At 50.3% G+C, this 25,070-nt stretch overlaps 1 protein-coding gene across 3 annotated transcripts in view; it reads left to right on the top strand.

Annotated features, from left to right (window-relative positions):
* The first annotated feature begins 4,736 nt into the window (after nucleotides 1-4,736).
* MCM2 (minichromosome maintenance complex component 2) overlaps nucleotides 4,737-25,070 on the top strand; it is a 41,158-nt gene continuing 20,824 nt past the window's right edge. For all 3 annotated transcript variants that reach the window (XR_005988954.1, XR_005988955.1, XM_041762280.1), the window contains exons 1-15: nucleotides 4,737-4,847; nucleotides 5,691-5,920; nucleotides 8,730-8,905; nucleotides 9,047-9,307; nucleotides 10,070-10,289; nucleotides 10,575-10,782; nucleotides 12,604-12,738; nucleotides 13,023-13,214; nucleotides 19,194-19,287; nucleotides 20,686-20,936; nucleotides 21,027-21,153; nucleotides 21,750-21,862; nucleotides 22,780-23,028; nucleotides 24,142-24,324; nucleotides 24,536-24,691. Coding sequence is in view for 1 of the 3 variants with exons in the window: in XM_041762280.1 (XP_041618214.1) it covers nucleotides 4,842-4,847; nucleotides 5,691-5,920; nucleotides 8,730-8,905; nucleotides 9,047-9,307; nucleotides 10,070-10,289; nucleotides 10,575-10,782; nucleotides 12,604-12,738; nucleotides 13,023-13,214; nucleotides 19,194-19,287; nucleotides 20,686-20,936; nucleotides 21,027-21,153; nucleotides 21,750-21,862; nucleotides 22,780-23,028; nucleotides 24,142-24,324; nucleotides 24,536-24,691 (2,601 nt within the window). In the remaining 2 variants the exon portion in view is untranslated. The remainder of the gene's footprint in view (nucleotides 4,848-5,690; nucleotides 5,921-8,729; nucleotides 8,906-9,046; nucleotides 9,308-10,069; nucleotides 10,290-10,574; nucleotides 10,783-12,603; nucleotides 12,739-13,022; nucleotides 13,215-19,193; nucleotides 19,288-20,685; nucleotides 20,937-21,026; nucleotides 21,154-21,749; nucleotides 21,863-22,779; nucleotides 23,029-24,141; nucleotides 24,325-24,535; nucleotides 24,692-25,070) is intronic.

Below are 25,070 nucleotides of genomic sequence, written 5' to 3'. Positions count from 1 at the left end.
GTTCTTCTAAAACTGGAGAGGGTTAGGACGTCACCACCTCGTGACCATCCAGGATTTGGTTTGTCTGGGACTTTCCCAGCCTGGACGGTGGTCGGGGTGCACAGTTTCTGTATCAGCCGAGAGGGACTGTGCTCCACACAGATGCCTGCCTTCCTGAATGGGCTATGGGGGGAGTCAGGGTCAATTTCTAGAGTTGCCAGGAAACTAAAAGCATTACTACCACTCACATTTAATTGGCAAAAACAAGTCCTGGGCCACTCCTAACCTCCAAGGAGCAGGAAACTTCCTTCTTACCATGTTCCAGGAAGAAGAAATGGACAATCTGTGACCAGGCCAAAAGACTGCCCTCCATCTTTCTTTTATTGTAATTTTTTTTTTCAGACGGTACAAACTTTCTGGGGGGTGGGAGGAATTTGATTACTATTGCAAGGGACAATTCTGCATTCTATGTTCTGAGTTTTGGGCCTCATGTGTAGGTTTCTGCAGGATTTCATTTGTGGAATAACTTAGGGTTATTTATATCATCCCCTCCCCTTCAGGGCAGAGTCAGGGTCTTATTCACTGCAGTATCCCCTACACACAGGACAGAGTGTGGTATCAGTGAAGGTCAAGAAATGGTAGTTAAGGATCTAATTCTCAAGTTCTCTTCCTTGCCCTGCACCAGGCTCAGATGTGATCACCCTCTCTGAACCATGGCTGTTACAGAACAGGGCTCCCTGAGAGAAATGGAAATCTGCAAATGACAGAAACAGCATGACAGTGCTCAGCTATCAGAATAAAAGTAAGGTGCAATGGTCCTACAACCATCGAAGCCAAAGGAGCAGCCAGCAAGGCTGAATAAACCTCTGGGTTCCACTGGCAGTGTGCCCACGTGGTTCCTTGGTCTGTATGAGGGGAGTTTTCCCAGAAGTGAAGGTCAAGTGCAAGTCCCTGAAACTTGCCCCACCCACCCGTCTCAGGCAACATAGTAAGTAAAAAAACAATATCACATAGCAGGAGAAATGCAGAGATTAGTGCTCCCATGAAGATCTAAAACATATGGAATTGGAGATGGGCCCCATCATATCCCTAATTAATTCATCAGTCTGACCCTAAAACAATACAGAGAATGGTAGTGGATTGCTGCAAACTCAACCCAGGAGTAGCCCCAATGACAGCTTCCGTGCTAGTGTCCTTGCACGGAGCAGCATGACCTCAGGTACCCAGGGGCTGGCGTGCAATCTGACCATCTGTATCAGGAACCACTGACATTCACAGGGAAAGACAGCCACTCACATTTATGGCCTTGCCCCAGGCCAGTGGTCATAACATAGTCCAAAGAGTCCTGGCCATCTGAACCCTTGACAGAACGTTTACATTAGTTCACTGTATCAATGACATCCTACTAATCTGGCTGGCTGAACAAGAAGTAACAAGTAAATGAAGACCTAGATGAGATATAGGTGCTCCAGAAGATGGAAGATAACTCCTGTGAAGATGTGGGGGCTTGCCACCTCAGTGAAGTCTAGTGATCTGGGGCACACCAGGACATCCCTTCCAAAGGAAAAATGATTGCATCTTGCATACCACTCCAGGGAAGGAAGCACAATGCCAGAACCCACTCTTTGGGTGCTGGAGACAGTATATTCCACATCTAAGAACTCTGCTGTGACCCATATATCTCTGGGCGACGTAAAAGATTCCAGCTTTGAGTATGGCTCACAGAAAAAGGCTGTCTCATAGGTTGCAGGACCCAAGGATCCTATAATATTAGAGGCATAGGTGGTGGGTAAAGATGCTGTGTAAAGGGGGATCCCTGGGTGGCGCAGCGGTTTGGTGCCTGCCTTTGGCCCAGGGCGCGATCCTGGGGACCCGGGATCGAATCCCATGTCGGGCTCCCGGTGCATGGAGCCTGCTTCTCCCTCTGCCTGTGTCTCTGCCTCTCTCTCTCTCATTGTGTGCCTATCATAAAAAAAAATAATATAAATAAAAAAATAAATAAAATAAAATAAAAAAAGATGCTGTGTAAAGTTTATGGCAAGCCCTCTCAGGAAATCCATAATGTACACCCCTAGGGTTCTAGAGCAAGGCCAGGCCACCTACAGTGGAGAATTATATACAAATTCAAAAAGCAATTCCACTAGGTTACTGGCCCTTCATAGAGATGACTAGGGGATGGCAAGCGACCATAAGGCCAGAGCTGTTCCCAGTGAACTGGGTTCTATCAGGCTTGCTAGGTTGTAAATTCAGGTGGGCCCAACAGATCATATGTGATCCATTGTAGCTCTTCCATCATCTACCACAGTCCCACCAGCATCTCTCCCTCATTCACACCTATGACCTGCTAGGAGGCCCCTCATGACCAGTTGACAAAGAGAGAAAGCTAGGCTTAGTCCAAGATGAGCTGACCTCTTCTCTTACGCATTGCCTAGACAAGGAGCAGCCAGACAGAGATTTTGAGGATGAAAGCCCCAAGCTGAAGGTGGGAGGAGGCTTGTCCTTGATGATGTCTAGTGCTGGATGCCTACTGAGGTAAGAAAAATAAAGCCCCAGGGTAATGTGCATCCAGAGTGAGTCCAACATGACTGTTGCCTGGGATCCCCAGTTCTCCACTGGGGTCCCAAGTTCTCAACTCTGTGGGCCTGTTCGCAGGGCTGCCTGTGTGTCCTCAGAACATGGCAGCTGGCTTCCCTCCAAGTGAGTCATCTGATGGAGAGAGGGAGACAGAGGAGAGAAAAGGCACAATCTTTTTATAACTTAATCTCTGAAATGATGTCCAGTCACTTCTGTCATATGCTGTTGGTCACACAGACCAACTCTGGTCCATGTGGGAGGAGATAACCCACAGGTGTGAGTAACAGAAGGCAGGGATCACGGGGGGGCCATAACAGAAGCTTCCCCCTACCCTCTTCCACATTTCCATTTCTCCTACCCTCCTCCTATTAGCATGTAAACATGCCCAAATATCTCTCATCTCAAAGAAAGGCCCTTGCTAATCCCCACATCCCACTTGTTACTTCCCCCTCCCACTGCCCAACTTCCCCAAAGAGCTGTCCACCTTCACCCTTATTACCTCCCTGCACCCTCCTCAACACACACCAGTATGACGCCTGATGCTGATCTGGCACAGATGTGCTATAGCTGGGGCCACCCATGGTTCCTGGTCCCTACCAAACTTAACCTCTTGGCCGCTTGTCACCTGCTGAGCCTATCTACCATCTTGACCCCCTGCTGGAAAGCAGACTCTGAGATGGTCCTGATTGATCCCCTCCCCTCGAGTGCGCTGAATGCAGCCACTTGCATCTAACAAACAGAAAATGGCAAAAGTGATGAGCCATCACTTCTGGGACGTGACTTCTGTCTCATATGGCCTCTCTCCCCCTATCATTCACTTGCTCTGAGCAAAGCCAGCTGCCATGTTGTGAGATGTCCTAAAGAGAGGCCCACCTGGCAGGGAAATAAGGAGGCCTCCACCCAAGGGCCAGTGTGAAATTGGGTCCTCATTCAACAGCCTGGGAGGAACTGAATCCTGCCCCATGAGGGAGGTGGATCCTTCCCAAGCCAAGCCTTCAGATAAGACTGCAGCCATGCCAGCACCTTGATGGCAGCACTGTGAGAAACCTCGAGGCAGAGGCACCCAGCTGTCACAGCCAGATCCTGAACCGTAGTCACGTCAATAATATAGTCATTGTTTTAAGCTGCTGGATTCCAGGATAATTCATTATGCAGCAATAGGTAACTAATTCAATTCCACCCACCATCCCTTCTCTAGCTTCTCCTTAGCAGCTCCCAGTATCCCATTCCCCTGCCCAGCATCCTTTATTGGTACCTCCTATCTGCTAGGGTTTCCCAGGTATGAGACCCAGGGCTTCTCTTCTCATGGCACTCACTGTCCAACCACTCTCAAGACAATCTACAACTGCAGCCCATACTCTCTCAAGCCCCAGACCTAAACATTGAATGACCTCCTAAATATCTCCACTCAGGGCCCAGGTTCAACCCAGCCAGAAACAAACTTCTCTTCTTTCCCCCCAAACTTGTCTTCCTCCTACACTCCCCATCTTAGAGGGGGTGCCATTTGGTCCTGGATGCCTCCGTCTTGCTCAATACCCAACACCCATGGACTCTATCTCCTAAATGTCTCTTGGATATTCCCAGTCCTCATCATCCCTCCTGCACCTACACTGGGTTCCATCCAGAGATACTTGTTTGTGGAGGAGAGGGCTGACATCCAACCCTGCCCTGCCCACCAGGGGACCTACCCTAGCCCAAGGGAAGAACAGCAGCAACGGCCTTCAACTCAACCGGCCACCAGCCAAGAGCAGCCTGAGGGGTTCCCCCGTCCTGGGTATCACAAACTGTTTAACCAAAACTACGGATTTCTTAGAGATCCCCGCTGTGCCACGCTCTCCGCATCTTTGTTCTTTCTGTTTGGAACGCCTCTGCATCTTTGCTTTCCTCGGTGAAAATAACTCCTACTAGACATCAATCGTGGCCTTCTACAATTATGGAGCCCTTTGGGTTCTTGGAGGATTCAGCCTGAGAGCTCTCGGAGCCCTCAGAGGGCAGGGCTCTGAACCTCTAGGGGCCTCATCTGGAAAACCGCCACGGGGCAGCCCCAGCCCCCACCCGTTGGCGGGTCCAGACCGCGCGGAGCACAGCGGCGCGCCAGGCGGAGTGGGCGGGGCGCCCGGGGCGTGGGCGGGGCCTCCCCTCTGCCCCGCCCCCGCGCTCGCAGACCAGGCTGACGTCACGACGTCGGGTTCCTCCGGACGCTTCCCGGGCTTGGGCGGGTCACGTGAGCCGCTTTTCGCGCGAAAACTGGTTGTTGCTGGAGCGGCGGCGGCAAGCGCGGCGTTAGGATGGCGGTGAGCGCTCGGGTGGTCCCCGTGGGGGCCTGGGGGCGTGGGTGGTCCCCGCGAGGGCTGGGGGCGCGGGCGGTGCGGGCGCGCGGGGAGCTGGGGCGGGAGGCCGCGCGCTCTCGGTCCCCGGGCCCCCTCCCCGCCCCGGTGGGGCCCCTGGGTTCTGCCTCGGAGCCGTCTCTCCCCTCTACAGCTCTCTGGCGGGGTCTGCAGAGCCAGCGGGCTCCACGCCGCTCGAATTGGCCGGGGGACGCGCCTGTCCCGCCCCGCCCCGCCCCGCCCCGCCCCGGCCCGGGAGCTCCGAATCCCCGACCCCGAGCTTTGGGGCCGGTCCGCTCCGCTCTGCTGGTGGGGCGCGCTCCCTGCCGGGCGCGGCGTGTGCACAGGACAGACAAGGCCCCCGTCTTCGTGCACGTGTTGTAGTTTATTCTGTCCTTTCGTCGTCTTTATTGTCTGTCCCTTAGCCCAGTAAATTCCAGATCTCTTATGTTTGGGTCATTCTTGTATTGACTCCTGCCGCAGTGTCTGGCGTATTATGGGTAGGAAGGTAGGCTTACAGGAGAGGAATGCAGGGGGAACAGAGAAACAGGTACGTAAACAAATGAGCTGTCCTTAGTGACTGGGCATGGAGGAGGCATGGGGAAACGTCAGTGCCTGGAGAACCTGAGGAAGTGATGTGTGAGAAGCCATTGGCTCAGGGAGCTCACAGGAAAGCCTTCCAGGCAGAGAGAACATCAAATGCAAAGTCTTGAGGCTGGAGGGGGTTTGGAGTGTCAGGGGACAGGGTTACAGGTGGAAAGGACAGCCTTATAGGATGCTAGGTCAACCTTCACCTTCTCTGTCCTGCAGGAATCATCTGAATCCTTCACTGTGGCATCCAGCCCAGCCCAGCGGCGGAGAAGTGATCCTCTTACTTCCAGCCCAGGGCGAAGCTCCCGTCGCATGGATGCCCTGACCTCTAGCCCTGGCCGTGATCTTCCCCCCTTTGAGGATGAGTCTGAGGGGCTTCTAGGTACAGAGGGACCCCTGGATGAAGAGGAAGAAGATGGAGAGGAGCTTATTGGAGATGGCATGGAGAGGTATTTTCATTCAAGGCTAGGCACTCAGCAGATAGTTCTCTGGAGAGCCCATTGTGTGGCTGGCGGCCTTGCTTTGGGTACAAGGAAGTAGGTGAATCAGAGTACCCTTGCCTATGAGTGCACCTTGATGCAGGGTCTGGGGGAGACAGGTTCATGGAATCACAACACAGGTGTGTGTAACTTGCCGTGTCACAGACTGGGTAAGCCTCAGCTCCAAGCTGAGCACCTTAGGGAATGCAAGAAGTTCTTCACGTGGTGGATCGCATCAAGGATGCCACAGATGACTTGGAAGAACAGGAAGCAGGCGGCTGAGTGATTTTCTGTAACATCAGAGAAACTGTGCGGGTGCTTGATGAATCAAAGTTTTAATGCAGTTCAGCGTTAAATCATGCCTGATCTGTATCAGGCCTGGAGTTAGATATTGTCACACTTCCTAATAAAAATATAAACGTGTATTGAAGGTTACAAGGCTTAATGGTAAGGTAGTGGAATATGCCTGCAAGGGAGCGGGGTTGGGTATCTCCTGGCGCTACCATGTATTCACAACCAGGATTGGTAGATATACTAATAGTAGGATTGTTTGAATACCCAGGAGCCTTATGAAGACTCTCCTTTGGGCCACCTTTTACTCTGACCAGGGGTTCTAGTACTGTACAGGCCACCCCATGATCCCTGGGGAGTGCCCTCTGGGAGCCAGCAGAAGGACTTGCCGGGGCTCTCTGGACTTTTTGGATCTTTGCTTTAAGAACCAGTACCCCAGATGATGAGAGTGGATGTGCCATATGTGCCACACCATGGGAAGAATCGGCTCTGAAGTTGTTACGTACGTTTTGGATTTACTTCGGCGTGTATCTGGCTCGTATGTTAACTCTGTGGTTAATCTTCTGAGGAACTGCTAGACTGTTTCCCGAAAGATCTCCACCATTTTACATTCCAATAAGTGGGGTATGAGGGTTCTAGTCTCTAGTTCTTGCCAACACCTGTTATTTTCTGGTTTTCAGTTTTAGCCATCCCAGTGGGTGTGTGGCGATGTCTCACTGGAGTTTTGATGTGCGTTTCTTTTGTGGTTAATGATGTGGAACATCTTTTTATTTTTAAGGCTTTATTTACTTATTTATTTATTCATTCATTCATTCATTCATTCATGAGAGACACACTGAGAGAGGGAGAGAGAGGCGGAGACACAGGCAGAGGGAGAAGCAGGCTCCATGCAGGGAGCCTGACCTGGGACTCAATCCCAGGTCCCCAGGATCACACCCTGGGCCGAAGGCAGCACCAAACCACTGAGCCACCTGGGCTGCCCTGGAACATCTTTTTTATGTGCTTATTGGCCATTTATATATCTTTGGAGACATATCTGTTCAGATCCTTTGCTCATTTTATGATTGGATTACTTGATTTTTTTTATTCCTGAATTACAATAGGTTTTAAAATTCATTCTATTTGGGTCCTTTATCAGAACATGATTTGCAAATATTTTCTTTCCAGTCTGCCTTTCTTTCTTTTTTTTTTTTTTTGATAGTGTATTTTGAGGCACAAAAGTTTTTTATTTTGATAAAGCCCAATTTATTGATTTTTTTTTTTTTACGGACCAACTAGAATTTCACTGAGGACAGAGGACATTTTGTGTGACTTAGAATTCTCAAAAAGTATGACAAATATCTTTTAACTGAGAACTTTTAAGAATTCAGAAATGAATCAGCTCATACGTTTACCTGGTTCTGGGATCTGTTTCTGGTATCAGCAATATGAGATTACTTATTCTGAGTTCATTCCAAAAAAGAAGCATCAGTCCGCCCCCCCCCCCCCCCAACCATTTACTCTGAAAAAAAAAAGAGAATTTTCCAGACAGTTGTCTCAGGGAGGTAGTATGGGATCAGGGAACAGCCTGCAGCTTGTGGTTGGACTGTATTTTGACACCCAGCTTTGCTGAGTGGCTCTTGGCAAAAGCCCTATCATCCCCATAATCCTGTTCCATCATCTTACATATGAAGTAATGATGTCTACTTCCCAGACTTTTAGGGAGGAAAGCTGTCCTTGCTCTCAGTGGGTTTCTTGTGCAGACAGCATTCCCCTTGAAATACCTGACAGGTCACATCGTGGACAACAAGTCCTCTTAGGTCTCAGAGTAGCTGAGAGGGTTGAGGCAGTGGGCGGGCATTTCAGAGAGGCTGGTTTGGCTGATGTCAGTAGACCTTCCCAGTACTTCAAGGGGTTTGAGGCAACCTTGTCTGGGAGGGGAAAGTACAGGGAGAATTTCTGCCCCGTTGAGAAACTGGGGTTGGCTGCCTGAAGGTTTTGTGGTTCTTCAAATTCCTATTTCGTATTGGATGATCAAAGCTGTCTGGACATACCTTCCCCTTGCTTTTTATCATGGCAAAACACACATAATACAAAAAATACAGAATTTACCATCTTACCCGTCTGTTAGTGTCCAGTTCAGGGGCATTAAGTATACTCACATTGTTGTGCACACATCTCCAGGACTTTTTCATCTCCCCAAACTGAATCCTAAGAGTATTTGTCCTTTTGTAATTGGCTTATTTCACTGAGCCCATTGTCATCAAGATTCCCCTGCCTTGTAGCACGGTCAGCCTTCTTTCCTTTTGAAGACTGAGTGATATTCCATTGCAAGCACTGACCACAATTTGTCTCTGTTGGAGATCCTCTTGGAGCCTTTTGTATTTCTGGCCTGGGGACTCCCAGCCTGCCTAATCTGGGACTCTTCTGGAGTAGCACCAGCTCCTGGGCAGGCTTTTGGGTTTGTTTGTTTTTTATACCAACAGGGTATGTTTTGGTGTTCCCTCAGGGACTATCGTGCCATCCCAGAACTGGATGTCTACGAGGCCGAGGGACTGGCCCTGGATGATGAGGACGTCGAGGAACTGACAGCCAGTCAGAGAGAGGCAGCAGAACGGGCAATGCGGCAGCGTGACCGAGAGGCTGGCCGGGGCCTGGGCCGCATGCGCCGTGGGCTTCTGTATGGTAGGCTCAAACGTCTGCACCTCCAAGGGTTCAGGCTGGTCCTAGCTTCCAGAGTCTCGAGAGGCCAGGAAAGGGAGTTCTGGGAAAGGCAGGAAAATTTCACATGAGGGTCTCTCCCCCCCCCCCCCCCGCCCCGCCCAGACAGCGATGAGGAGGATGAGGAGCGCCCTTCCCGGAAACGCCGCCAGGTAGAGCGGGCCACAGAGGATGGCGAGGAGGATGAAGACATGATTGAGAGTATCGAGAACTTGGAGGACCTCAAGGGCCACTCAGTGCGTGAGTGGGTGAGCATGGCAGGCCCACGCCTGGAGATCCACCACCGCTTTAAGAACTTCCTGCGCACCCATGTGGATGGCCACGGCCACAACGTCTTCAAGGAGCGCATCAGCGACATGTGTAAAGGTACGGCTTTCACATGTCCCGTCTGCCTCTCCACTTACCTCAGTTCACCTTGCAGAATTCTTCTCCAGGGGTCATTCCCTTGGGCCTTTAACAGTACGCTTCATAGGGATGTGAAGTGCAGGGAATACCGAGCCACCTGCCCGCCGCTAGACAGGAGCCAGCACCTGACGCCCGAGGTGTCCGTCATCAGGCAAATACAAAAAGCATTGTATGTCTACACTAAGATGCTCTCTTGGCTGTCCAGGAACGTCTGGACCACAGAAGTGGTGTTTGACATGCTTAAAATAAGACATGTTTGATGTAAAAGTCTGGATTACTACTTCAGTCAGAAAATAGTACATTTCTGTGTAATGGGAATTACATTTAAGAGGAGGCATGTAGATCTTGGTCCCCTGCTGTCCACTCCACTCCCTTTTTGTCTTGTATTTGACATAGTTTATTCACAGGTTTCCTTCCTGGCTCTTTTAGGCATTTTGAGTTTGCAGCCCTCCTGTAAAAGGCGTCCCGCATGTATTATTTCCCTTAATGTGATTTCATATGCTGTGTGATGTCCGCATTTTACAGATTGGGAAGTTGAGGCTCAGGATGTATCACTCATCTGAGTCGTGTAGCTAAAGCAGGGCACGCTCAAATTAGGGCTGGGGTTTCTGGCGCCAAGCCTAAGATTTGGGTGGGCAGGCCCTCCCTCTTCTGCAATAAGCGAAAGAAATTGCCTGCCGTGTCCCTGGCTGAGCTCTGCTTGGTCTCTCTTCCTACCACCAGAGAACCGCGAGAGCCTTGTGGTGAACTATGAAGACCTGGCAGCCCGGGAGCATGTCCTGGCCTACTTCCTGCCAGAGGCACCAGCAGAGCTGCTACAGATCTTTGATGAGGCTGCCCTGGAGGTTGTGCTGGCCATGTACCCAAAATACGACCGCATCGCCAGCCACATCCATGTGCGCATCTCCCACCTGCCTCTGGTAGAGGAGCTGCGCTCGCTGAGGTAAGCCAAGGGCAGGGTGAGCCTGAGGGTCCGGGTTCCCACCACCCTGTGGCTCAGCTTCATTAGAGGGAGCGGCAACAGGGCCACAGGCCTGGGTGGGCTGGCTATGGCCAAGGAGAGTCCTCACTCCTGGCACTCTGGCTTGTACTGGGTGCAATGATACGGATCTGATGGGTCCAGACCCCAAATTTTCTGGATCCACTTCACTTATAGTCCCAATCTCTGGATGGCATGGATCAATCATATGGCCCTCCAGGCCACTGATATGCCCTCTCGTGTCTGCAGGCAGCTGCACCTGAACCAGCTAATCCGCACCAGCGGGGTGGTGACCAGCTGCACAGGTGTCCTGCCCCAGCTCAGCATGGTCAAGTACAACTGCAACAAGTGTAGCTTCGTGCTGGGGCCCTTCTGTCAGTCCCAGAACCAGGAGGTGAAGCCAGGCTCCTGTCCTGAGTGTCAGTCAGCTGGCCCCTTTGAAGTCAACATGGAGGAGGTGAGAGGCTGCACCCGTTGTTGGCTGCCCTTCCTGTCTGCGCGGGGCCTGCCCTACCTCTAAGCAGTTAGATTAGTAGGGCAGCTGTGGGAAAACAGCATAGACTTGTATATTCGCCACACCCTGAGGCAAATCAGATCTATCTGGCTGGCCTGTTTAGTTTGACCTATGGGGCATTTTTCAAGAACTTATGCCAATATTTTAAAACTAGATCATTTTGGGATCCCTGGGTGGCGCAGCAGTTTGGCGCCTGCCTTTGGCCCAGGGCGCGATCCTGGAGACCCGGGATCGAATCTCACGTCGGGCTCCCGGTGCATGGAGCCTGCTTCTCCCTCTGCCTGTGTCTCTGCCTCTCTCTCTCTCTCTGTGACTATCATAAATAAATAAAAATTAAAAAAAAAAAATTTAAAACTAGATCATTTTGCTTAAAATGTCAAAATTGATGTGTTTTTTTTTTTTTTAAGTTGGGGGTGCAGATCTGGCAAAACTGGGCTCACTTGTCGGGCTGCCCCCATAGTAAGGCACCTGTTTCCCCATCCCTTACTCAGGGGCTTTCCCTTGACATTTCTGGTACCAACCTCTCTGGGCCTCTCTTTGGGGGCCTCTAGCTTATAACTAGCTTAGACATCGCGGTGCCATATTCAGGAGGCCCTGCTGAAAGCTGCTGGGCCATTTGTCTTTGTATTCGAATGACTGCATCTCTACAGTTGGGGTCATCCCTGTACCGGTGGGGGATGCCCAGACTCCCTTTATGGCCTTGCTGCGATTATCTGCTGCTGACCTCTCAGCACTCTAAGTGCTCTGGCTGAGACCACTTTATCAGAAAACCCCTGAGGGTTTATGATTGTGGCAGCCCAGAGCCAATAGCAGACCTGCTGTAAAGTCGAGGTGCACCTTGCTTGGGTCGGGTGAACTGCAAGGCCACATGTCAGCCAAGCCCACACCTTTGCCCAGAGTCCCCTGCCTGCTTAGCTCATCCTCCTTAAGAGTCTACTTTCCTAGAAGCTTCTTGAGAAGTCTAAACAGGAACAGGGTTTCAGGCCCTGCTTCTACATGAGTAATAATTATTTCTGAGGTTTCTGGAGTATTTTGCAAGGTGCCAGTAGGGGATGATGTATAATTCAGTTTTCATTATACATTTTGAGGCAGGTGGTTTTACTGACCTCAAGGTCACACAGCTAGGAGGAGGCCCAAAGGTTAGAAGTCTGGCATTTTAACCCAGAACGTCTGCTTTTATCGGGTGTGTTATGTGGCCTCTTTTCTAGACATGAAATGAAATAATGGACATTAAATTGCACAGCAAAATGTTGACATGTGACATTTGGCAGCAGAGCCCACACTTAGTGGAGCTCACTGTTTTGTTGGGCATTGATTTCAGTGCTTTTGACATATGACATGGTTTAATCCTTACCCTGAGGGTTTACTTTGAGCGTTAGCATCCCCATTCCGCAGAGAAGGCCTAGAGAGGGAACATGGTTGCCTAAGATCACACAGCTCAAGACACGGAGCTAGGATTTGAACCTAGGCAGCCTGGCTGTGGCGTCTGTATGCAGCAGGGCTTGGCTCCACAGCATATAGCAGGTGCTTGACTGGCAGGAGGCATCCATGGGGGTAGTGGCAGCAGCGGAGACTGTCCACTGATGCATTGGTCCCTATAGGCTTGTTCCCTATCTTCTCTAGAATGGCTCTCCATTTTCTAGTCAGTTGATGGAAATAAGAATCCTGTCTGTTCTCCTACCTCATGGGGCCATGGCCAGGGTCAGGTGACATAAGTCAGTGCTTGAAAGAGTCCAAAGTTGACCTTCTGCTTTTCCCACATAGACCATCTACCAGAACTACCAGCGCATCCGAATTCAGGAAAGTCCTGGTAAAGTGGCGGCTGGCCGTTTGCCTCGCTCCAAGGATGCTATCCTCCTCGCTGATCTGGTGGACAGCTGCAAGCCAGGAGATGAGATAGTAAGTGGCCCAGAAGCAGGCCCAGAGGGAGCCGAGTTGCTAATGAAATCAGCATCGGCATCTATGGTGCAGAGAGGGTTGCTGGCAGTGGGAAGAAGAGTCTTTCCCTCCTTGTAAAGGACTGGCCAGTGGAATGTTTTGGATTAATCTTTTGGTTTACTCTTTTTGCTGTCTGGTATAGAGGAGTTGAAGAGGAGAATCAGACAATGGAGGCAGTGGGGAGGAGGACCTCACCCCTGAGTCTAACCCCGGGCTGGGCCTCTGGATTGTTTCTCCTCTCCCAGGAGCTGACTGGCATCTACCACAACAACTATGATGGCTCCCTCAACACGGCCAACGGCTTCCCTGTCTTTGCCACTGTCATCTTAGCCAACCACGTAGCCAAGAAGGACAATAAGGTCGCTGTGGGGGAACTGACAGACGAAGACGTGAAGATGATCACCAGTCTCTCCAAGGACCAGCAAATTGGGGAGAAGGCAGGTGGAAGTCTGGGTGGGATTGTTGTGCTCCCAGAGTAGCACCCAGAACCATGGTTCTGATTCCCAGGTCCTGGGGTCTACCCTTCTTCATTCTTTCCCTTCCCAGTGTTGGCTTGGTAAACTTGCCTTGATGGAGGGAGAGGGGTCGCACTCTGAGGAGGAGCTTGAGTGCTGGTGTTCAGACTGGCGTCTCGGTGGGATGGGGCTGTGGTGAGGAGTCAGTGGATCGAGTCAAGCCCAGGCTCAAAGCTGAAACAGGTGGACAGTAGGAATAACTTCTTACAAAGAAATCAGACTCCAACCAACTCTTGTTTCTCTAGGAAGAACACCACCCCCAAGTTGGTTTTAGGTTTATGAGGTCTTTTTGTTTTAATTGTAGACATTTTTGCTGAAGGTTGGGGAGCTAGGGATTTAAGAGCCAGACCCTCAATTCAGGTGAATCAGTGAATCAGCGCAGGTTCCATTTGGCTGGTTTGGCAAACGGGATCCTTCCCTTGAGGGCAGGGCCATATGTGACGCGCTCACCTCCATCATGTCCACCTGGGCCACCAAGATTTAGGGCTCCACCAGGATAGGTAGGGGTTTTCCCAACCTTGGAGGATGAGAGCTTCATTCTGCCAGCAAGCTCAGACCTTGAATGCTTGTAGGGCCATGTTCTAGGATCTTGGGAAGTCAGACACAATTCTTCCCTTCCTGGAGCTCATAGTTAATCAGGGTCCCTGATGATAAGAAAGAAACAGGACCTTTTCACAGAATCAGAAACCGAGGAAGACAGCCACAACCCACGATTCTTTGTTTCCTGCTTTTTGCAGAGGAAAATTAGTATTAATACAATGGTCCTGTTTTCAGATTCTTCGCAAGTATTTGAGGCAGTTTCCGCATAGATGGTGACCTGGCTTGCATCAGCTGTGAGCACGCACTGAAGGCGCAGTGTGCTTCTAGAACACTTTGCCACTGCCCTCTTCCCTCTGCTTCAGTTCTCAGCCACTGCTCTCCCACTCTCTTGGGGAGACAGGAACAGCAGCAGATAGAGCATTGAAGATAGGACATGCTGGACTTGAACAAGGCTTGGGACAGGGCAGTCCCTCCCTGTGTATGCCTTGTGCCCCAGACTTCCAGAACTGCTCCTCGGTGCCCTAACATAGAAGGCTCTGGCCACACTGCTGGACCTCGATAGCTGTTACCCTGTCTGCCTTTTTGTCTGCATAGCTGACCTTGACAGGCAGAGACGTCCTGGCATGGTACTGGCTGCTCAAGTTCAGTTAAACCTATACACTTACACAGTGACCTCTGCAGGGTTGCAGAGGGTGACTTCTAAACAGGTCCTTGAGAAGGATCTAGAGGGGACCCTCCTATAGATGATGACATTTCTGCGGGACACCTTTCTGAACACTGTCAGGGAGGGAGGGCTGGATGATCACCAGGGAGGGTTGGTCTGTACTGACCCCTTTGTCCACTGTTAGCATGGATATTTTTACCAAGAACTTGGACAAAGAAACCATACTTGGCAGTTTTGGGGACAAACTGAAAAGATGACAGGCAAGATCCAAAAATGATGGGGTTCATTTGAATTATTTAAGCCAGAGGTTTGCAAATCAGTGGCCTATGGGCCACTTGCATCCTGCTGATGGGTTTGGTTGGTAGGTGGTTCTCTATTTCCCTTTCTTTTTTGATTTCATTTAGTTTTGAATTAGTTATCATCCTTTAGGAATCAAGAGATTGCACCTAAAAACCTGGAAGCCTCAGTTTGTGACCATCCAAGCACCCGTCAGTGCTAGGTCTTTGTTTTTCTCCAGCAACTACTGTTGGGAGAGCCAAGGGGCAGCTGTCCTTTCAGATGGGGACAGCTCCCTGCTATCTGTCCCAGCCGCCCACTGCTCCACCCTCTAACCTGATGAACTCAGCTTACTTGCCTTTGGGGCATTTGATTTTGTGGCGCCTGGTCACAGAGATAGTCAAGGGATAGATGCCATGCCTGAAACTTAGATTTTTAAAAATTTTTATTTATTTATTTTTTTTAAAGATCTTATTTATTCATGAGAGAGGCAGAGATATAGGCAGAGGGAGAAGCAGGTTCCCTGTGGGGATCCTGACACAGGACTTGAACCCAGGACCCCAGGATCATGACCTGAGCCAAAGGCAGACACTCAACCACTGAGCTGCCCAGTGGTTGTTAGGCACCCCTGATAGATTTTAAACAACTAATGGGAGAATGAGTCTGGAGCCAGACTCCTTAGGTTTGGACTTTGGCGTAATCCTTGGTGTGATCAGATGAGCATCTGGCTTCTATACGGTGAGATGGGTAAGATGGGTGAGATGTGGTGGGTAGCACCCAATAGAGTTGTTCGAAGGTTACACAGAGGTGCACATGTGAATGCTGTGCTATTGCATGCTCAGGTACAAAAGTGAAATTGTTCCTACAAAAACTGGATAGGTGTGCCCCCCCAGACAGTGTATGTGGACTGGAGGAGTATAAAAATAGCCCTTGGGCACTTTCTTGTGCATTGTCTTGTGCTCACAGTAGCTGTGTAGGTGGGAACTTGGCCTCACTCTATGCTGGGCTGTTCTGAGCAGGGGGATGGGGCAGTGTGCATTGAGAATTAAGAGCATGAGGGATCCCTGGGTGGCGCAGTGGTTTAGCGCCTGCCTTTGGCCCGGGGCACGATCCTGGAGACCTGGGATTGAATCCCACGTCGGGCTCCTGGTGCATGGAGCCTGCTTCTCCCTCTGCCTGTGTCTCTCTCTGCCTCTCTCTCTCTCTCTCTCTGTGACTATCATAAATAAATAAAAATTAAAAAAAAAAAAAAAAGAGAATTAAGAGCATGAGCTTCAGATTCAGAGGAATCTGGGGTCAGGTCCTGCCTCTCTTATTTAGGAACAGTTTGACCAGAGCCTTGGTTTGTTTCCTCCTTAGTGATATGGGGGAACTAGGATCATTATGAGGGTTAAGTGGACTACTTCATGGGAAGCATGTCATTCCTTGGCAAGTCTGGGTTTGATTTTACATTTTTTGTTTTTATTATTTTTTTAAGAATTTATTTGTGACAGAGAGTTATACCTGAGTTGGGCGGGGAAGCAGAGGGAGAGGGAGAAACAGACTCTTCACTGAGCAGGGAGCCCAACTTGGGGCCGTTCCCAGGACCTCAGAGACACGACCTGAGACCTGAGCCAAAGGCAGACACTTAACCAACTGAGCCACCCAGGCGCCCCTCATTTTACTTTTATTACCAGCAGTACGTTTGCCAGTTATTTTCTCAGACCAGCTGGGTCAGTAACAGGGCAGCATAGGCTTTAGCATGGTTGCTCCCTTGTCCTCCAGTCTACAGGGAGGCCCATCTGGATACAGCGGGTGCTTTGCAGAAGGGGAGCAGAGTCTGGGCAGCTGGTGTGTAACAGTCAGGGAAGCAGCCTGCTACTCTCAGTTCTGGAGGAAGACATTACCTCATCTTTGCAGGGGTGCCTGCTACAGGAACGGCCCTGAGAAAAGTTGGGTAAAGAGAGGTCAGGGACGGGCAGCCTTGCCATACCCACAAGATGTACAGGAGGATGAGACATCCATGGCAGATTGGCTCTCCTGACATTCCCAGCACAGGTGAGGGTGCAGTGGGAGAGCCATACATATTGAACACTAAGCATCGTCTTGACACCATGTAGGTAATTTCTAGAGAGTAACAACAGTAATGATCCTATAATGGAGGGTGCCGGTTTTATTGATGAATAAACTGAGGCACAGGGTCAAGTAAGCTGCCACCTGCCATAGCCACTAATGGCAGAGGCAGGATCCCCATCCAGGCAGTGTGGTGTAGAGGGTATACACTATACTAGAGTGTATATGAGTATACACCCGCTGTATCCAGACAGGCCTATACCTCAGTTACTATGCAGCTACTTCAAGACACAGTAGTTGACCATGGATGTCTTGTTGGTTCTGTCTACCAAATCTAACCACAGTGCCACGACAACACTTTAAACACAGGTTCCACAATGCCAAGTATTTGATTGGCGTCTACATCTCTGAGATAATCCTGCTTTTTAATTATTTTTTAGAAGTCTCTTGGTGTCGATATCCAAGGAAGGCTCGCACGTTTGGACTGGTGGATCTGTCTCTTAAATCTCAGTCTTAGGTCCCCTCTCCATTTCCTCAGTTTTGTGGAAGGATCTGAGTCGTCTGTCCTGTTGATATTTCTATAGTCTAGGTGTTGCTGATTTTGTCTTTGTCGAACATATTCCTGGGCTGTGTATATTCTGTGAATTGTGCCTTCAATGCACATGCTTATTCAGTCTCCCAAGTTTTCTTCCTGGGTGAGGTCTGTGGCAAGACTGCCCCAGAGGTCTGCGTTCCCATCGGGGCGTCTTGTCTCTCTGATATTAGCAGCCACTGAGGATCCTTGGTTTGCAAAGTGACAGTCTTCTAACTCCACATCTTTCTTCATTTATGTTCTGGAATACTTCTACATAGAGAAATTTGTCTTTACTAACTATTGGACTGTGCCTAGGTAGAGGTCCTCTAGGAAAAAGCAGGGTAGTGCTTTCCCTCCATTTACCGGTTTTCAAAATAATGAATGGTTCCCCTCCTGAGGTGACCATTGAGCATCATTACAGATGAACGGACTTAAATGTCATTGAGGCTTTGGTGTTGCAGTGGCCATCTGGGTGATGTCCAGTGTGTCCCTCTAGTTGACAAACGTGAAGCCTGTTGTCCCTGAGTTCTATTGGCATGACTCCAGGTCTCTCTGATAGCTTCCTTCTTGCTTTTATAAGAATGCAGCTATCTCTTGCATATTTCCTGCCCCAGACCTGGGTTTGGCCATTTCTCCAAATAGGCCTGTGGGAAGTATAATATTCTTTCAGTGGAAAATGATGTTTAGAGGTCAGCCTCTACATGTACCAGGCCTGAAACCCTGTTCACCAGCGAATGTTGTCCTGTGTCTCCTTGGGCTCGGTTTTGTAGGACATTAGGACCACGGAAAGAACGAGCAAAAGTGTCCATGTGGAAACTGACCTCCACCCCTAACTTACTACCTAAAATAACAGCGGGAGGCATTTCTGCCCCAACACCAGTGGTATCGGCAGATCCTCTTTCCAGAAGGACCTGCTGGTTACACTGCCCTCTGGCAGCAGTGGAGAGTAGCTGCCCGCAGGATAAACCGCTGAACCCTAACTCCAGCTCTAAGAATGGAGTTTCTCCCACCTTCACACTTCCAATAGCCCCGAGGGATTGATTCTTCCGCCTGGCAGGAAGAAAGGATGTGTATGCACTGCTTCTGCAGAGCCCCTCCGTGCAGATGACAGAAAGGTGGAGAACAGTAAAAGTGTGTAGGTAGAGATGGAAGCTGCTTCCTACCAGCAAGACATTTCTTTGATGTCTCTGGTTTTATCTTTAAAAATCATGCAGATTTTGAGATTGTCTTTTCCTCTTCTCTGTCTCACACCCAAATAGGTGTTTCTGTGACTTAGCAGTTGGAATGGTGACTTTCTGGCAGGCCCATCTTCTGAATGCTCCATATTTATCATATTTGGCTACCAGAGCATACCCAGGAGCCAGGCACTTGTATAAACCTCTCACTTAGAACCTACCCCGCCCTCTGGATTTGAGCTGTGATACCTGTCTTCCATCAGCCCACCCTCTTCCCACACACTGCACTGTTTCGTGGACCTGGGTCTTGTCTCCCTTCTGCAACCTTTGGGTAGTCCTTTCTGAAATAGGACCAGAAAAAGGGTGGGACCAAAGTTCTTTTAAGCTCTATAAAGTTCTGTGATTCTCAGGACAAGCCAGCTAATTGCACGACCCAGGGTCAGAAAGTAGGGCTCAGTGCTGGGGCCTGGCAGAATTGTGACAGCTGTGGTGTGGGCTCTGGGGCTGGAGACACCCTTGTTCCCTGAGATTGGAGTGGGTAGGGGATCTATTGCGTGTGTGGGGTAGGCCCAGACTCAGAGCAGAGGCTCCTATTCTCATTGGCTCTTCCTCCCTTTCAGATCTTTGCCAGCATTGCTCCTTCCATCTATGGGCACGAAGACATCAAGAGAGGCCTGGCACTGGCACTGTTTGGAGGGGAACCCAAAAACCCAGGTGAGCGGCATTGGGTACTACCCACCCCCACCCTTACCTCTGCATTGCGGGTACCAGACAAGGCAGGACTTGGCATTTATTTTTTTTATTTTTATTTTTTTATTTTTTTTTTAATTAACTTTTATTGGTGTTTAATTTACCAACATACAGAAAAACACCCAGTGCTCATCCCGTCAAGTGTCCACCTCAGTGCCCATCACCCATTCCCCTCCAACACCCGCCCTCCTCCCCTTCCACCACCCCTAGTTCGTTTCCCCGAGTTAGGAGTCTTTATGTTCTGTCTCCCTTCCTGATATTTCCCAACATTTCTTTTCCCTTCCTTTATATTCCCTTTCACTATTATTCATATTCCCCAAATGAATGAGAACATACACTGTTTGTCCTTCTCCGATTGACTTATTTCACTCAGCATAATACCCTCCAGAGGACTTGGCATTTAAAGGCCGGGTGCTTGGGGAGAAAGTAAGTGTTAGCAGATGGCCAGACCATGTGTGGTTCAGTCATTGTAGGGAGGGCGTAGCCTGTGGCTGTGGCATCTTGGGCGTTTTTTTTTTTTTTAAGATTTTTTTTCTTTACTTATTCAGAGAGAGAGAGAGAGGCAGAGACACAGGCAGAGGGAGAAGCAGGCTCCAAGCCGGGAGCCTGATGCGGGACTCGGTCCCGGGTCCTCAGGATCAGGCCCCGGGCTGAAGGTGGCGCTAAACTGCTGAGCCACCCGGGCTGCCCTATCTTGGGCGGTTTTAACTATAAAAGTAATACATAAATATGGAGAGATGATTATGATTGCATCCTCTTCTTAAATTGTTAGAAGTCACAGAAAGATGAAAGTCCACGCTGAGCACTGTTTCTAATCCAGTCCCTTCTTGGTGGGTCACTGATCAGTGTAATGTGTGTGTGCACTGTTGGGCCTTTGCATGGCCACTTGTAGACTTACACGTGTACTTACACAGTAGCACACTTCCCATGTCATGTGTATGTTTCTGTTAATAAATGCAGTGTTTCCTGTATCTGTGTAAGTGACTAGATAAAATACCTAGCTTTCAATTTCCTGTTCATTACCATGTTTTGAGCATCTTTTTGTATTGGTGTGTTTATTCCCATAAGCGACTGTATCAAGGTTTCTGTAGCATAGCATATGTGGCTCTCGGTGGAGAATATTATTTACGCTGCTCCCAGATTCTTACCCTTTGCTAAGATGTCTTTATACAAATGGCTTTATGTCCCCATCTCTCTGGGTTCAGTTCTCCAGAAATAGGATCACTAGTCCTAGAGTCTTGCATCCCTTTCTAGAGTATATGCTTTGCCATCAGCATATGTAGGCTGAGAAACTAGGGATAACCCAGCTCTATGTTCTGCACCCTTCCCTTCCATCCTCCCCTCCATCCCTGTCTCCTCCAGGGGGTAAGCACAAGGTACGAGGCGACATCAACGTGCTCTTGTGTGGAGATCCTGGCACAGCCAAGTCTCAGTTCCTCAAATACATCGAGAAAGTGTCTAGCCGTGCCATCTTCACCACTGGGCAGGGGGCTTCGGCCGTGGGCCTCACAGCATATGTCCAGCGGCACCCCGTCAGCCGGGAATGGACCTTAGAGGCAGGCGCCCTGGTTCTGGCTGACCGAGGAGTGTGTCTCATCGATGAATTTGACAAGGTAGGTCCTTGGGCCATGTGGTGATAGGATTTGGGGTGTAGTTAACAGGATAGCAGTTGGGGCAAATGTCATGCATTGAACCTCATGCAGATGAATGACCAGGACAGAACCAGCATCCACGAGGCCATGGAGCAGCAGAGCATCTCCATCTCCAAGGCTGGCATCGTCACCTCCCTGCAGGCTCGCTGCACCATCATCGCTGCAGCTAACCCTATAGGTATGCCAGGCATGGGGTTGGGTCTGCCATGGAGTCAAGGGGGGTCTGCCAGAGGGAGGCAAGACCCAGAGAGGCCTTGCCTTGGGAAGTAGGAGCCTGCAGCACTCCTCGGCCAGTCCCAGGGTCTGAGGAAGGAGCTGAGCACCAGAAAACCCTCCTTTGTCCCCTGGGTCTTGTTGCGGGTTCGTGGAAGCAGGACTTTCAGTCTTTTTTGAGCTGTGTTCTTAGAACTAGTTTTGGGCATTTTCCTTAGAAGACGAGGCAAGAATCTAGCGTGTTGTCTAAGTTGGGTGGAGTTGATTATTGATCCCAGCCAACATGTGGCAGGGAGCCCAGGCACCTTGCCTTTCTTATTCTAGGTTTTTCCTGCTAGGAGTTGGTTAGACTCTCGATGTAAAGGCTATTTCAGGCAAGTGCATGGGGGAAAGTCCTTTTCTGAGTCGTCGAGAATGCCTGGTAGATGCAGTGTCTGTCTTCTTCCAATGTCGTCTTTTTCTTTTGTCACTGAAGCATCTTGGGGTTGGCAAGAACTTTCTGCTCAGAAGAGCAGATCTGAGGGAGCGTGACCCTGATGGAGAGGTGCCTTTGTGTTTCAGGTGGCCGCTATGACCCCTCGCTCACCTTCTCAGAAAACGTGGACCTCACAGAACCTATCATTTCCCGCTTCGATGTCCTGTGTGTGGTGAGGGACATGGTGGACCCAGTCCAGGTACACAACCCCATGTCCCAGTCCCGTGCAGTAGGTTCTGGGGACCTCGAGTGAGACTCAGGGCCTGTGTTCTGTAAGGTGAGGAGACAGGCACCATTCAGACTGTGGTGTTTGTCCCAGAGTCAGCCGTGGTTTCCCTTTCCTCCCCTGAGCTGTGCCAACCACCCAGCCAGCATAGTCCACTGTCTCACAGCAGAGCCCAGGGGCCCTCCCACTGGCACCCTCCTGCCCCTCACTGCTTCCCTGCTGCAACCCAAGTCCCGGCTTCTCTCGCTCTGACCCAGAGTACTGCCGTTTCTTATGGTCGGCCTCTTGGCTGCCACTCCCACCCCATATAAGGTCTTCTTCAGTTGGAGGCCGGCCCATCTTCTGAAAATATAAGAGGACTATGCCTCTTCTTAATCCACTGGCAGCTTCCGCTGTAACTAGCAGAGCATCCACTGGCCCCGTGAGGCCCCGGGGCCTGTCTCCACTCCTTGCTCCCTTCACTTCATCCACCCCTGCCACACACACCCTTTCCCTCCCTTGCAGCTGCCAGGCCTTGGCTTGTCAGTGTGCTCTTCTCTTCCTGGAAGGCTCTTTCTAGAGTGCTGAATGGCTGAGGCGTTCTGGCAGCCTCAGCTGGAGGAGTTTCTTCATCCCCTCGATCCCGTGCATGTTTCTCTCTGTGGTTATTTGGAAAGCTGTCTCTGTCCCCTCTCCCCTCACCAAGAGGCAAACTCCATGAGGGTTTTGTCACGTGTACCAGTTACCCCCGGCACGCACAGCTACCTGGCACATAATAGGCATTGGATGATGCTATTGTGAGAATGTCATTCTCCAGAACGTGCAGCTTTCTCCTCTTCCAATGAGCTGACTTACTCCAAGCCAGGTCATGAGACTCTACTCAACCTACAACTTGCCCTCTCTGGTCTTAGGATGAGATGCTCGCCCGTTTTGTGGTTGGCAGCCACATCAGACACCACCCCAGCAACAAGGAGGAGGGGCTGGGTAGCAGTGGCACCCAGGAACCTGCCATGCCCAACACATATGGTGTGGAACCCCTGCCGCAGGAAGTCCTGAAGAAGTACATCATCTATGCCAAGGAGAAGGTCCACCCAAAGCTCAACCAGATGGACCAGGACAAGGTGGCCAAGATGTATAGTGACTTGAGGAAAGAGTCCATGGTAAGGGCCTAGGGTGCAGCCTCGGAGAGGGTGGAGTAGGGTGCAGAGAGGGAGGCACCGTGGAAGTTTCTTTAGCTGTGCAGTCAGTTAATCTAAGAAGACCTAGAGCTAGAATGCCTTTAAAAAATGAGATGTAGAGGGATGCCTGGGTGGCTCAGCATTTGAGCGTCTGTCTTTGGCTCAGGTGGTGATCCCGGGGTCTGGGATGGAGTCCCACATCAGGCTTCCCATAGGGACCCTGCTTCTTCCTCTGCCTGTGTCTCTGCCCTGTCTCTCTCTCTCTCTCTAAAAAATAAATAAAATCTTAAAAAAAAAAAAAATTAGATGTAGCTGTCTCTTAACCATTTTGTTCCAGATGGAACATAAACATGCATGCATTGTTCTATTGGGTTTGAAGCCAAGGTGTCTTAAGTGTTGGCCACTAGTTAAATTCTGTGCTGATTTTGTGAATTTCACCAAAATGTGTTGTCTGAACACATACCAGTTCTTTCATGGGGGAACAAAATATAAAGGCACATTGCATGCAGCTAGAATGCAGAATTGTGTGGGGTTTTTTTTGTTTTGTTTTAAGATTTATTTGCTTATTTGAGAGTGAGAGAGAGCTTGAGTGAGCCAGGAGGAGAGGGAGAGAGAAAATCCCAAAGCAGACTCTCTACCCAGCATGGAGCCTAACATGAGGCTTAATCTCACGACCCTGAGATTATGACCTGAGTAGAAACCAAGAGTTGTTGACTCAACTGACTGTGCCACCCAGGTATCCCTGGGTTGCAGAATTCTTGTAGATTGGTACGTCTCACCCACCTACCCAAGACAGCAGCTTCATTAAGTCCTTGGAGAGGATTTGACCTAGTTTTTATACAAACAGCTTCTTTGTTTCCCACTTCTGTTGCAGGGGTATGTGCAGTACTTACCATGTGACAAAACTTAGTACAGCTGGCTACAAACCTTACAGACTCTGGGGTGCACACAGTGAGCTGGGGGAGAGAAGGTGCAGGCGGGGTAGTGGCAGGCCCCGAGCGTGTGGCCTTTGTCAGAGCCACTAGCCGTGCCACTTCGCCATTTTTCTCACCTCTGTCTCCTGCCTGAGCAGACCTGATGTTGTCCTTCTTCCAGGCGACGGGCAGCATCCCCATCACAGTGCGGCACATTGAGTCCATGATCCGCATGGCAGAGGCGCACGCGCGCATTCACCTGCGCGACTACGTGATAGAGGATGACGTCAGCATGGCCATCCGCGTGATGCTGGAGAGCTTCATCGACACGCAGAAGTTCAGCGTCATGCGCAGCATGAGGAAGGTGGGTGGGAGTGTGGCGGCCGTGGCGGGCCTCCCAAGGCTCTGGATCCGGGCCTTGCTGTCCTCCTGGCTGCAGCCACAGCTCACTGACCTGGCTGCTCTGGCCGGTCATGATGGGAGTGTGGTGGAGGCAGGGACTGGTCATCCTGTAGTAGCGTGGAGGGTCCTGGTGAGGAAGGTATCTATCACGTGACTTCCGCTGTTCCCTGCAGACCTTTGCCCGCTACCTTTCGTTCCGGCGTGATAACAATGAGCTGCTGCTCTTCATCCTGAAGCAGTTAGTGGCAGAACAGGTGACATACCAGCGCAACCGCTTTGGGGCCCAGCAGGACACTATTGAAGTGCCTGAGAAGGACTTGGTGGACAAGGTATGGACACAGGTGCTTCCTGGAGAGCTGTCCTCTTTGGGGGCAAGAAGTCCTTGCTGCATCATTAAGTGGGCAGACCTCGGATGGGAGCCCTTTATTAAGTATCCTGGTGTGCTGAACCCTGTTCTGTGCTGTTAACACCCTTGATACTGGTCGGTCCTATTACCACCATCCGTGTTACAGAGGAGACAGGCACAGGGCAGCTGAGTAACTAAGTAACTTGTCCATGTTCACAGGCATTTGGTAGAGCTGAGGTTTCATGCCCTGTGTCTGTCTCCATACCCCGACTCCGTCACCTCTGTGCTGGTTGACCACCACCCCCCGCTGCCTTGAATGGACCTCAGACATTGGATGAGAATCAAGGGCCCTGCTGCAGACC

The sequence above is a fragment of the Vulpes lagopus genome, chromosome 7, assembly GCF_018345385.1.
Source record: "Vulpes lagopus strain Blue_001 chromosome 7, ASM1834538v1, whole genome shotgun sequence".
NCBI lineage: Eukaryota > Metazoa > Chordata > Mammalia > Carnivora > Canidae > Vulpes > Vulpes lagopus.
This window is presented reverse-complemented; position numbering and strand designations above follow the sequence as displayed.